This window comes from Gnatocerus cornutus, chromosome 5 (genome assembly GCF_029298725.1).
Source record: "Gnatocerus cornutus isolate USDA-ARS CGAHR chromosome 5, icGnaCorn1.1, whole genome shotgun sequence".
NCBI classification, from domain to species: domain Eukaryota; kingdom Metazoa; phylum Arthropoda; class Insecta; order Coleoptera; family Tenebrionidae; genus Gnatocerus; species Gnatocerus cornutus.
The window spans coordinates 7,889,700-7,904,264 of NC_142237.1; the positions used below are offsets into that span (position 1 = coordinate 7,889,700).

General features: G+C 41.9%; 1 protein-coding gene across 14 annotated transcripts in view; it reads right to left on the reverse strand.

The window, feature by feature from the left end:
• Positions 1-455: 455 nt before the first annotated feature.
• Positions 456-14,565, reverse strand: part of CadN (neural cadherin) — a 192,759-nt gene continuing 178,649 nt past the window's right edge. For 7 of the 14 annotated variants that reach the window (XM_088036176.1, XM_088036175.1, XM_088036174.1 and 4 more), the window contains 8 exons: positions 13,887-14,024; positions 10,480-11,803; positions 5,590-7,597; positions 5,265-5,539; positions 5,020-5,209; positions 3,357-3,598; positions 1,971-2,393; positions 456-664 (listed from right to left, as the gene is read on the reverse strand). In XM_088036176.1, coding sequence (XP_087892302.1) covers positions 552-664; positions 1,971-2,393; positions 3,357-3,598; positions 5,020-5,209; positions 5,265-5,539; positions 5,590-7,597; positions 10,480-11,803; positions 13,887-14,024 — 4,713 coding nt within the window. In that variant the 3' untranslated portion in view covers positions 456-551. Of the gene's footprint in view, positions 665-1,970; positions 2,394-2,984; positions 3,224-3,356; positions 3,599-5,019; positions 5,210-5,264; positions 5,540-5,589; positions 7,598-10,479; positions 11,804-13,886; positions 14,025-14,565 lie in introns of all 14 variants that reach the window. The other 7 variants (XM_088036180.1, XM_088036178.1, XM_088036179.1 and 4 more) reach the window with 2 other exon arrangements.

The following is a 14,565-nucleotide window of genomic DNA, read 5'->3' on the forward strand; positions in this document are numbered from 1 at the left end:
TATATACAGTCCACGCATCCTTCCACTCCGATGCTCATCACTCGCACAGTGTTAACTATACTAAACCTGTAATTTGACCTAAAATGTAGTGACTGCCTACACGTACATTGTTCGTAGGAATACTGGCTCAACGATACATGACAATGGTATTTATGTGCTTTACAAATAAAACATATGCAACATTACGGCACTGCCACCAAGACCTTCCGAAGTGAATAGAGAAGAATAAAACTAAAACGAAAGTGGTACATGCAAAGAATCGGAAACGTGGCAGTGGTCACAAACAAGTAAATATTAGGCCCAGTTCGATCGAATTGCCCCGAATTCGATGTTTTAAGACTGACGACGCAATTCCTTCACAGCCGAATCAAAGAAAACCCGATCCGACTGCGCCGACGACTTCGGAAATTCTTGCCAACAGCGCCCGTATAAATTCTCTACAATTATTTATATGATGCAGTAGAACTGCGACAGTCTTATTAAACACGCAGAACACGTGAGAAGCTTTAGACGTCGAAGGAATGTGTTTTTCACTAATTACGACTCGACACTTATTCTTCTTCTTGTTCAGTCTCTTCTCCTGGACCGTACATGTCTGCTAACTTGTCGAAGCGAGGACCCCAAGCGCCCAAGTAGTCGTATTCTTGAGCTTCGTCGTCGGTACCTATAAAAAAGCACAAAAGTCAAATCCGAATCAAACAAACGACAAACGACGATGTTTTCATTAAGCTCCGCCAGCGTGAAACTTTCAAGAAATAATTTATGAGGCATTCACAAAAAGTTACGAGCCATAAACCACGGAAACCCGGCAAAATTCTTGTTTATTTTTTCATAAAAAGTGCTTTTCATAATTCATGAATTCTGTTGTATCGTTCTGATTGGCTGAAGAAGTGAAATGTCGCTCCGGAAAGGAGTAAATTGTTTACGTCCGGGGCCAAAATACGAAGCAGGGTCATCTTTATTCCTTCTTGGGGTTTCAATTACTCTACAGCCAAAAGAGTCTTCACTGTCGTAACTCATACAGGATTGAGAAAAGTGAACAAAGTCAATATTTTCAATTCAACCTCGAGCGTTTATCATTGAGCTTGTGCTGTTATAGCGCGGTATTGTCAGCTTTATGCAGTAGACTACTTGAAAGGTCAATATTGGAACTACAAGAAAAGCTCATCCTACGATTATAGATCTTTCTCTACAAGAAAACCTAGAATATTAGAAATTGAGTTCGTTTGGATCCATTTATTCTTATTAATCCTGAAAAATGACCTTTAGGAACTACATTTACCAGCGAAGCACTGTTATTTATCGTTTTACTCTATTAGAGTTTCTTAGGACTCATGTAAATAGAGACCTACAACAAGCTTTGCTTGTTATGCAGTTTATAAGTGTCAGAAAGACGTTCATATGGATGCGGTACACCGGAAATGGAAGACGTGTTGGGATAAATGTCGGGCAACTTCCCGTATTTCCATTAATCAATAAAAAGCCGAGGTATTTTCAATAATTCTCGACGCATTGTGAGGGAAAAAGAGGATGAAGAATGCAACTAAACTGTTGCATAGACGGTAATAATTCTTAATCGTGAGTAGAATTCACAACATTAAATTTCAAGGAACACTGCACATTTTTAAACGATACTTATCCTGTTGCCGCAGGAGTAATTGTTGCTCTTTTATTGCATCTTATTTTATGGAGGGCATAGACGCTGCGATTTTTGCGCTACTAGAGCAGAGGTGTAAATTTTAGACCCCAAAGCCGGAGCAGCTCCCATTTGTCTAACAGTCCGTGAAAGAAATCTTCCAATACCGCTCTAATTGCCGTTAGTTTACCAATTTTCCGGATCCTCCACTGCACCGATCAGTCACGTCCTCCGATAACCTCCCGCTTGTACCCGTTCCAATCGCATTACCGACTAATTCGCTAAGTGATAAACACTAGCAGATAAAAAACCCGTATCAACCCCATAATCTTACCTGAGGCAAGGGAACTGAGTGATCCGGCCGTGCTGCCGCCCCCCTCGTAAGCGTAGTTCCTGAGATCATCGAACGGAGGAGCGTTGGGATCACTGTCGGCTCGCTTCTTGTGTTCTTCAATAAAAACGCCGACATTCGGTTCTTGCCCGACTCCGATCATCGAAACTGGACAAAAAGCAATGATTGTTTTGAGTTTTTTATGGAAAAAAGGTGGCTTACATCCGAGTTTGGGCGGGGCTAATTCGGGAAGAGGTCCTCCAATTGGTATTTGGAGAGGGGTGATGTCGAAAGCAGTCATATCGTCTTCGCCGCCTCCTTCATCATCGTAATTGATGATGTTTTCGCGGACATCGTCGTCCGGTCCTGGATACTTGATGTGCGCCTCTCGGCGCCGGTTGTATACGACAAATACCAACACTAAGACTACAAAAAGGAGTTAGTTGGGGAATTCCCAGGATACCACACGACGGAGAAAGACCAGAAAGTCACAATTAGGATCGTCCCAGTTTCTGCGAAATAAGTATTCACACCACAACGCGAAGAAATTTTATGAAAGGTAATTCGAGGACTTCAATTCCAATATTCGCCAGTACAGAAATAAAATCATGAGTTTTTTGTCCTTAGCAATTATTGAGAACGTCTTGAGTTCAAATCACCATAAAATATGGTAATGCTTCACAACATTTTATGGACGAAATTAACATAAAATTGTCTCCATGGCTGATTTCCTTTTTATTAGGATCGGTTTTAGGGACGATCCGTGCTATTCGCTTTAAAACCAGAGAAAATACGACCCTGCAACCCCGGGAGCTTCCAATAATGGAGTATATTATAGGAGAAGGCGACTCTGTAATTAAAGATGGTCGATAAAGCGTGTTAGCACTTGGTTTTGTGAAATATTGTCGATTCTTGGTCTTTTTGGGTTCGTGCGGTACATAGAAGATGCTCGTGCGATTTAGTTTTTATCGATGAGTGCTCAGAAATAGATTAAGTGCAACTAAAGTGCTTACTTACCTAGAAGTACCAATAGACACACAATTACGGCAACGATAAAGTCCTTGGAAGGCATAATAGCTCCGGACGGGGCAAGCTCAAGTTCGCAATGTCCGCCCGTAAAACCGGTAGGACATATGCATTCGTATCTCAAAGGGGGTTCGTAGTCTTTACAAACCCCTCCGTTAATGCACGGTAACCACATGCATTCGTTTTCGTTAACGCATCCGTTTTCGTGAAACTTGTAACCTTGAGGACATCTAGATACATAAAAGACAATAAATACTCACCCTCACTGGCGAAAAACCCCTTGCTCTGGCACTGAGATTATAAGAAAGAAGGAAAAGAGATCGAGTCTACACATGCAACATGCTGGTACTTTTAATATCTCACTGAGAATGATGAGCAAGCAGACAAGGATGGCGGCGAGGGCCCCCATGCTGAGTTTGAGAGTCTGTCCCTCTTGAATTAGTTCGCAGTTTTCGCCCCAGAAACCGTCGGGACATTGACAGCGGTACCGAAGTCTCGGCTCCAAATTGAAGCAAGTACCGCCATTCAAGCAAGGCAAATCCACGCACTCATCTTTGTCCATGCAGTCCTTGCTGTCAGGGGACATAATCCGCCCTTCCCCGCAGCTGTTACAGACAATGTTATTCCATGCATGCAATCAAAACCACACTACTCTACCGACTAATGGAAGAGGCATTAATTGACGACAGCTAAACAAATCCGACAAAGTGCCAACCATCTGCTAATTAAAATTCGCCATTATTCCTTCAGGGGATTTAATAAAGGCATCTATTGGAACGATCGTTTTTTTTTAAAGAGCCGGCGGCTGCTACATCGCAAGTTTGCGGAAATTTTCGAAAAAACGTCTGAAATTCAACTGTATGGAATTAGCTAAATGAATGGCATATCTTCTAATTAAACTCCAAATTGGTATTTTGTACGGAACTGATCGTGATTGGTTTTCATTTAGAATGCAAAATTGAATTTTGTTCAAACATAAATATATTTTACTATTGCGGGTTTTACTGTTGAACACGTTTTGCCATTATTCCATCCAGATCGGTTAGTTTTTGTTTCCGATGTTGTTCTAAAATGTTTCCAATTAATCGGAAAATACACGACATTCGAAAGTCTGAAAATCCGTGCATGTAATTAACCCAACAGCCTGAATATCATTGATTTAATCGCCTCTCTTGCTATTCTAAAATCAGTTGTAAACTATTGTGGGAGAAAATTCCAGTTTCCTTTAAAACCGCATATTAATTCTGCTCATTGTACGAAGTTTATAATGAAGCAAAAATAAAACATTTGTGTATTCCGGTACCTTCAGGATCAGATTAGGAATTCCATTAACTTTATTAATCCGAACACTATTATGCTTTACAACACTTTCTTTATTTATAGATATAGCAAGAGAACATGCAACTTCTAACATAATCTTATAATGCTGTATTCATAAAGTTCCCACAAAACTCACCCTCTTGCATTATCTTAAAATTGTATAAAAGATTTGCGATCGTGAACAAAACGTAATTAAGGTAATTATTACGAAAACTGAACGTGCATTATGAAATTTATATAAAAACTTCGGACTAGGAGTCTCACGTGAATCAAAGTTTAATAACGTCTGGTAACTTTCCCCTACAATAAAATTATTTTAACACGGGTCAACGGGGTTCGTTATACCGTTCGGGTGTGGTTATCTAGCAGATGAGACGCAATTATTTATGTAAAATACCGCGTTTCGATTACACACGTCACTGGAAGAAACATGCATTTCACAACAGGCAAAATCACCCTTCAATCACACTCTCAAAACGAAAGAAACAGAACTCAGTGCCGTCGCAAATAAAAAGTAAACACTTCGTTCCCAGGCGTGCTTTAGAAGCTGTCATAATGCAAAAGTATCTCGTTTAAAAGTTTAAATTAACCACAAAACGACGAAAACAGCTTCCAAGTACGTCTCGAAACGAATAAAAAAATCCTCAAATCGAAACTAATTATCATGAAAGGACGCCGTCAGGACTCTAGAGAGGATTCCACTTACGTGCACTCGTAATCGTTCCATAAATCTACACATTCGAAGGGCTCAGGGCAAATCACGTTGGCGCAGGGTTTGTTCGATGGACAATTGCGCTCGAGATTTCTCGCCATGGTGGCTTGACCCCATTGAGTGCCGTTCATGGCTGGAGGCAGAGGGAGGTGTTTTCCCTCCAATCGTATATCGTCAAGGCAACCTGTGACAAAATATATAACGTGTCGGCGGGATTTGGAGGCGAAGATTTTGTTTACCTTTTTGATAATCGGCGTACACTTCGAAGGTTCGAACGCCGGTGTATTCAGCTTTACCACCAGCGTAAACACCCTCTTGTTTATCCACTAAAAGCCACTGGTGACCGATAAAGTTGAAAGTTTCGTTGTAGCGGCGGCCTTCCCCACCGTCGAGTTCTAAGGTGGCGGCGGAGCCGTAGCGGCTCACGCGAGCCACGTGCCATTGCCCGTCATCCACAGTGACAGCGCTGAGCCAGATGTCTTTTTCTTCCGTTCGCAAGGAGTTGAGATTGTATCTGCGAAAAATAATATAATTCTGCTTAAATGTAGTTTCAACGAGTTTTACCTGAAGTACAGTCTTGAGTCCTTGATTTCTAAAATTCCATATTCTCTGTTGTGTTGATCGGAGACTCTGAACAACTCCCCATGCTCTTCCCTTGTTCGAAACCGGAGTTGTATTTGCGTGGAGAACTTGTCCGGCTCGAAGCTTAACGCGTATTTGACGTACGACTGGGGTTTGAAAGACGTCGGAATCGTGGCTATTGTACATGCAGGTCCGGTCCATCCCGGCTTACACTGACATTTGGCCTCATTGAAACTTCCCACGCACGTCCCGTGCTCCCAACATCTAGATGTGGCGTCTGACCTACCGCACATCTCTTCTGTTTGCGGGCAACCCGCAACGCTGTTCCTCGAGAGTCCCGGGTGGGCTAAATCGTACAACTTGGAGTTATGGAATAAATTTCGAATACAACCGTCGAAAGCTTTCCCCACTGGCATATATTGCCAGTGATACTCTGTAGGATTAAACTCGTCAACGTAAAGACCTCCAAGTTGAAGAGGGGCATTCACGTTTAAGTATTCATTGAACGGAGGAATCGTTCCCTGCGCTTGACATGTGCTGTCGTCAAATTCTGGTGGTGTTCCATCCTCCAATTCGTTGATCTCGGCAGATTTGCAGTAATCAACCACCATTCGAACGTTCTCCGTGTCCCAGAAGACATCAATGCGATGCCATTCGCCGTCGTCGAGTGTCTTTTTCGTCTTGACGCGGAGCTCGAGAGTGCCTGAGCCAAAATCTAAAAGAAGTCGAGGATATCCACGCTCTAACTCCACAGCGATGTAGTCCGACACCATGGCTTCGTCAGTTTCGGGTGGAACAATGGGGCCGTTGTACAGAAGGAGCCCGTCTGCTTTACGAGTGGCGAATTCGAAATGAAGGTGAGACTTGTCGCACATTTCCAGTGCTGGGTACCAAGCCCAGCCGTTACCTCGGAAGCTTCGAGAGGTTTGCTGACACCTGGGGCCGTTGTAACCCGCAGGACACGAGCAGGAAAGAGAGTAGCGAGTTTCGATGCATCGGCCACCGTTGTAGCAAGGCGTGTTGCGGCAATTCTCCTCTTTGGAGAAGTTGCGAGCGCCACAAGTGCACTCGGCAAGGACATCAACGCGGACACCGACAAGAGATGTCTTGTTGGCGTTCACCATGTAAGGCAAGGCACTTATATCAAGAGTGTTCGTACAGGAGCCTTCACACATCTGGTTCTCGTACAGGCACTCATCAATTCCCACCATGGTGATGTTGATTCCAACCTCTTTCTCAATACTCTCGCGATGCATCAACACGATTCCATTCAATCTAACAGGTTTGTAATAAGGCGATCCATGCGCCGAGAATCTCACATCTGTCAACGGAGGATGTTTCCGCCTCAGCTGCACGCTAAAGACGTCGACGTTATCACGGTCAGTGTTGAGCAAGTCTGCTATCTTGTCCTTGAACTTGTCTGCTTTACTCCTTGATAAACTCTGTGTCTTGTAATCCCATATCCTGATGAAATCCTCGTCGGTGATCCCGGCAATGCGAACCGACCCAGAATTGATGACCGCTTCATGTGGGATTTCCTTCACAGAGACTGTGACGTTGGCAGGCACGTCCGTCTGCGTGTGCTTCCTGTCGTAGACCTTAAATCTCAAATGATACTTCCCGTCCCTTGTCCCATGCTTCATCGAAATCATCCCCGTGTCTTCGTTCAGGATAAACCTCGGATGCTCCGTCGTCTCCCAGTAGAACTTCTTGTCTGGCAAATCCCAATCGTCCAGATCGTACACGTACACCCTCCCGATCTCAGTTTGAGGCGCCTGACCCTGGTAATTGTACACGAAAATCTCCTTTGACCCAGGTTGCATCTTGTTGTCGTTCACGTCACCGATGACGACGGTAAGGGTGCTTGTGCCGCTCATGGCAGGATTACCATGATCCTTAATCACGATCGGGATAAGATACTCCTTCTGTTGCTCGCGGTCGAAAGATCGAAGAGATGATACGATAGCCATTCCGTCTCCGTTCGCTCCCTCTGCAATCAAATTAATATTCGCGAGTTATTACGCTCATTACACGCTTCAAGATGGCACAATTTGGCACAGGAGGGTTTCATTAAAGCCAGAGCGCTAATTCCCCCTGTCAACCGTCACCAAGTCGGGCAATAAGTGTCGACGACGTTATACTTATTGTTTGCTCGGGGACGACAAAAGATGTGGGGAGTTATATGGGTTCTACGAAGTTTGTTAGTTACACTCTGCACGGATTATGCCGAAGGTTTATGGACAAAAAGAGGAACTCTGTGGGGGTAATAAGTTTTAAGAAATTAGAGGAAAGATAGAAAATTAGAAGGAACATTTTTCAGGATTAGAATTCGGGATGTTTGCGGACCAAGTCTTAAGCCTCCAGAATTCAGTAATTTAATCTAAACTTAAGATATCGTCTTTCGAAGAAATGTTATCCTGATTGTTTAGTAGATCCTGTTGGAGAAGTTCTAAATAGAATACAGCTTGTATTATTTAAAACGAAGAAGTTTATAAACTTCCGGGAAGCGTTCAAGTGCCGTTGTATTACATTATAAAACAACTTCTAAATTAGACAATATTCTAACCTGCGTCTGTGGTGCAATGCGCCTTTATACAATTCCTTCAGATTCGTGAAAATAGCAAGGAGCATCGTTATTGTTCTTTGTGCAAATGAAACTTAAACTTCTCGCAACTTTCCATCAGTTATTACATTATTGCTCAAAGTTGCAATTTGTTTTATAACTCTGTGAAGTTTGTCTGAAAAAACAGTATTGGGCCCCTAAAAAATGATTGTGCGGGATAAATTAATAAGGTGATTTACGTTCGAGCCTTCAGAGTTTCCCCTTGTTAAATTTCAGTAAAAGATCCCCTCGGGCGATAAGTAAAACAGCAAAGATTTAATAATAATTGATCCTTTCGTACATTTATGAAGTTCTTAACAACCCCTGAAGTTTCCATCCCGGTTTTTACTTATTAAATTTTTTTAGACAGGTTCGTTAAAATTTAATTTTCACTTGAGCCATTTAAGTCGTCTTCCATTACAATAATCATTTGTTGTTAAAACTGAATTTTTCATTACAGTATAACTCCGACATTGACAGACAAAGACGGTTTGTCGTTGTTTCCGAATTTAATTTAAGCGGCTCGCGAGACCGCACAGCTGCTTAAAGAAGACAGTGAGAAGATTGAAAAGTGCGGCTCTCAGGAGCACCGAAGCGTGTCTGACGTATCTTGGCCCCCACAGCAATCCACTGACGGACATTATTCATATTTTCGTCCAAAATTAACATTTTAATCAGAAAATAACAGACATAACAGGAGTGAGAATTTTAATTAAACTGTAGTCCCTCTCACTCTCCAATAATTGCAAATTAACCCCGGCGGGATACACTTTTGATCAACAAGGCTCTTCGCACCCCCCATTTGGTCTTTGCACAACTTACAGAATACTTAAACAGAACATCTGAATCTGGCTTAAACCCTTGAATACTGATCGTCATAATCGACGAAAACACTCCGGTCTTTTGTGTGGAGGAGTCATCAGGAAACGGCAAATGGGGTGAAAAGCGTAAGAAGCTTTGAGTAAATGAATTGTCTCTTAACGTCGACCCCTTCCTCTGTATTGATTTGCTTAGGTGTATATTGTGCCTTCCCGCGGATGCGGAAAAGAGATGCGTCCCACTTTTATTGCCGTCATAAAATTTCAAGAAATTGAGTAAACAATCTTGTCCAAGGAGATCCACCGGCTCTTAACAGCCCGTCATTTTTCAGGTCACAAAAATCCTCTTTATCCGAATACATATCAAAGCTGCATGCATGCGCGTGCATGGAAATAGCTTTTGCTGAAGAGGCGCCTTCTTTTATCGCTCCGACGGCAAAAAACAAACAATAAATAAACCCACGCGGATCATCTCTGCCAAAAGTTATCTGATAGCGCTGAGATAGCATCGTTGCTCCTGTTCAGATGATGCAATCTTCTTTGTTCTTCGGGCAATTTGGCTATCTTTCATTAATCATGAGAATCGATAGTAAAAGGCAAACAATCAACACACGTGAAACGCGAAAGTTAACTAGTTTGTGCTCCGAGATTTAGATCAATATTTTGATTAATTTGGCGAAATTTGGACAAACAGGGGTTTAAAGACGAGTTGGTAGTTATTGTTTACTCTGCTGGTTACTGTTTCGTGTTTACGGAAATTGTTTATTTTAAAAATGCTCGAGATGCGGCGGTTTATGATTTAGAAAGCGGTGAAGCGGAAGATGAAAAAATGTCAAGAGAAAAACGCGCTGCTGCAATTTTTCACTGCAGAGAGAAAAAAGGTTTAGCTAGTAATCAATCAGACCGTGTCGAGATTATGAAGAAATATTCACGTAAGATACAGGGAGCATCTGGGAAATGCACACAATAATTGTATGATGTGCATTGAAGGAGATGTTGATAAGAAGATGAAACAAATGGCGGCAAATTTTCCAGACGCAACGACGGGATTTTACTTGGAACTAGAAACAGATGACAGGACGTCTTTGTGTAGCTTACAGTTCATTTTTCTTACGGTGTTCTTGTTTCCCATTAATTTGTTAGCTGGGTCGTGCTTACCGTGCAAACGACCTTTAGAATAATTAAATGAGCAATTTAATTAAACATGTTCGGGTTCAATTCATAATTAAATAAATGGATGGCTCTGCATCTCTCATGTAATTCCCCTATTAGTGCACTCAGGCTATTTTCACGCATCTCCCTGCTCTCCCGCTATTAAATTTTTATCGAGTGCGGGTAAACCGAACCCTAGAAACAGGAGATAATAGCAGATAAGTCCCATTACACGGTAAACATTGCACATCATAATCCATAATTTACCACCCTCTCCCGTTGGGATCGATGAATACTCACTTTGATCCTGTTCAACCTTGAATGATGCTCGTATGATATCGTCGGCACCTGGGTCTAGCCGGAACTGGAACGGTGGTCCATTACTCTTCGATCTGTCATCGTCGTCGGTGGCTAGAATTTCGACCACTTTTCTCGGAGGCACATGTTCGGGAAGTACGGGTCGGTAATCCCTTAAGAACGTCGGGGCGTTGTCATTGATATCTTGGACTATGACGGTGAGAGTAGCTGTCGCAGTTTTGGGTGGAATGCCGTCGTCAATGGCCAGAATCTTCACCTGGTGCCGAGGGGTGTCTTCACGGTCCAGAGATCGTTGAATACTAACGGTTCCCTCTTGATTGATGGAGAACTGGCGTTTCCGGTCAGAAATCCTGTCGATGGCGTACGAGACTTTGCTTTTACCCCCTTGATCCGGATCGGTAGCCTTGAAAGTCTCGAGGCTCTTTCCAACTTCTGCATTCTCATACACGGAAACTTCGATGTTGGGTCGCTCAAACTGAGGCTTATTGTCGTTGATGTCGCGAAGTTTCACCACCACCCACGAGTTAGCCACGTGATATTTATCGTTGTCATTATCCTCCCCTTTGTCGTTTACCTGGATCCGGAACCGGAAACCGTTGCTTTGTAGAAGATCCTCATAATCCAAAGGTTGCACGATTTTCAGCGACCCTGTCCCGTCGTTGTTTCTCACCATTGTGAACTTGTCGGCTCCGTAGCCGCTGTTTTCCAAGACTTTATATTGGAACTTGTTGGTCTCATCTTCATCATGCACCGTTACTGTCAATATCGGCATTTCCGGCAACGTCGTCCCGTCCGTCTCGTCCACTTCCGTGAACCACTCATCTTTGGTAAACTGCGGCGGCATGTCATTTATGTCTTTTACTCGTATCGAAGCCGTCCCTGTCCCTTTTAAACCACCCCCGTCCATCGCCACCACTTGGATAGAGTAATCAGGAGTCCGTTCGCGGTCTAAACAGCACACTGCCGTCTTGATGACGCCCGTTTCAGATTCGATCTCGAATATAGGAGAGCCCGTTTCCTCCTCGATCACGTTCTTTTCGATTGAATACACTAAACGCGCGTTTGTACCTTCCTGAGGATCGTCGTAATCGACAGCGGTCATAGTCATCACAACCATACCGGCAGTGCCGTTTTCAGTAACGTTACCGAAATACACGCCTTGAGGGAAAATGGGCGCGTTATCGTTTATATCCTTCAGATTCACTTGCACGTCGGCGTAGCCCACCAAACCTTCACCACCTTCATCTTGGGCGAAAACGGTGAAGCGCCATTGTGGGCGACCGTTGGGTTGGTCGCGGTCTAACGGCTGAAAATAAAAAAAAAGATTATCATCAATCAAAACTGTCGTTACATTAAAAAGGTCGTTTTGTACTAAAAGGAATCTGGATAACGAAGCCATTAATAATTACGTTTTGTTACATGAATGAAGCATTAGTCGTTGACGTAAAATTTATAAAACCAACATGGCGTTTACGACCGGTTAAACATATTGTGAATTGTAATGAGCTATTATAGTTATGCTCAGTACAACTGTAAAGTTTAATTGAAACCGCAGAGAGCTGAAACATCATGGGGTGTCACAAACTCACCCTTTCTGCGGCTTACCGCTGTGGTTGAAACTGAGGTGAGGAACTATTCTAGAAACTGGAAATCGCAAAGCCAATTTAAAATAAAAGGGGAGGATTAAAATATTCTCGTTATAATCATCCTCACTTCAGTTACCCACGGGATAAAGGAGTTATTGTTACGGTAACTTTAAAATTAAAATTCGGAAGTTATGCGATTGTAATGTTCAAAATTTACGAGCCAATTTTATTTTACGAAAGGATTAAAACTGTTTGGATAGCCAGCGTGGAGAAAAATAGGCTATTAAGATGTTTCATGTTTGAAAGAAAATTTAATTTCGAATTTTTCGCTTATTGGAGTTAATGTTCACTTGACTGGATTCTGATCAAATTTATTTTCTGAAATATGATCGATGTTCCACGGCAGGATGCTATAATTGAACGTTATTGTTTCAGGGGAACATTTTGCATTTTGAGGGATGGTTTAGTGGCTTTTACTCTTTTTAAACTGTTTGAGTTATCATATTTAAAATATGGACTCAGGTTCAGATAAATATAAACAGGAGATACGCCGCAATCTCTAAATTTATTTCTCTTTTGGTTTAATATACAAAATATACAAATGTAAAATGTTTGTTTACTCAAGTAAAAAAACAATTTTTTTGGTAGTCTTTATCTTTAACCTCTCTACGATGGAACATTAACCTTCGTGCGCCCCTCTCTGTTATCTTTTGCAACATTTAAGAGAATGTGTTTGTCATTCAAAAATATTAGAGTTAAAATGAGAAAACTTCACTTTGCTTATTATCGCCTGGAAAAAGTTATAAAACCAGCATACAACGGTGTAGATCCTAGCAAAAAATCGCAAGTTTAACCTTAATAGCAGCTCGGCTTATGTTAAAGAAATCAGCAAGGCCACATTTCCTCCAACTTGGTAGACTTAAAAATGTTAATGATAACGCTCTGGCTTGGAAAAGTTACTAAATTATTAACTCCACATAGAATTTTATTTTAGTTGGTTCTTTTATTGAAACGTGGAGTTCTGGTGTTGGAATAATTCGCCGCCTCCCCGCAGCGGCTAAAACTCAGATTTATCATGATAAACTGTAATGTGTAATCATAAATCATTCGTAACACCATTAATCATTTTTCCTTAAAACAAAACTACATATGTTTAATGGCAAGGGTCACAGCCGGTGACGTGAAAGCTCTAAAAAGAATCACAGTAAACTGAATAAGAGGGAGCGAAGCTGGTAAGATTGAAAATAAATTTTTTGTTAGCATATCCACCCCATAATGAGTTGAACTTGTGCCACGAAGCTTTATCAATTACAGAGTGAGCAAAAACTGCCCTAAATAGGGAAATTCAACAAGCCAAGGCCAGTTAAGACCTCTAAAAGATCTGTTTAGCTGTACAATTTCATCTTATTTCTATTTTCCCGGAAAGCGATTTACGACCCTGCTAAATAAAAAAGACCTCGCAACGTATAATGGCACAAGCAGGGCAGGAAGGATTACAGATTTTAACGCGTCTCTTAAATCAAACCTTGGATGATAAAAGCCGAAGAGCCGGAGAGCGAGCGTAATAGAGATACGAGCGATGAAAAATCGTCAGATTAAGTCTCTTTGTGTAATTTCGAACAAACCGTCTTCTCCGAAAAAATCCTTGTAATGAGTAAAATGGTTTTAAGGGTACACCTAGTTGACTCGATTTGCCCGGAACGACCCTTTCATCCCTTGAAAGGATATTATCGAAGTCCGATCTGCATTCGAATGCGGTTTTTTTAGGGGCAATTGGGGGTGGAAATGGATCTTGACGCGTACCTTAAGAACGAATATCTCCCCCGTGGTTCTATTTATGTCGAATTTGCTGTTGGCTGGATTGTCGGGATCGATGCCCTGACCTGTCAGGAAGTAGACGATATTCTGGGGCCTATCTTTGTCGCCGTCGGTTGCGGTTACCTAAACACAAACAAACTCAATTAGGACGGACACAATTATTGTGGGAATTACAACCAAGATGCACATGCACTACACTTACCAGGCGCCACAGGTCGACAGCTACTCCAAGGGGACAAAGACTGTTTTTTATTAATAATAACCGATATAAAGTGAGGATATTATACGTGCGTGGGGCGGAAATATTTTTCTCTTTTCGGGATATATGCAATATCTCATCCATTTTTGGCGTGACATACACTCGTAACTGCAGATGGTTTATAAATATATATTAAAAAACTTTTCTGCTCTCGAAAGAGGAATGATATTCGGAAGAGAGCACCGGTTTCTTTTATTTTAAATTAATAGCCCACCCTTTCAGAAACTCAGTTAATCGATTACGAGCTCATCACAAACAGTTTCTATATACTATTGGTTCTTCGATAACATCAATGAGATTTATGGGGTGTAGTTAATTTTTTGCTCTCAGCAACCAAGTTTTATTTCTTTGATGCAATAACAGGAGTATTAGAATCAGATTGTGACGATCGTTGAACTAATGAAA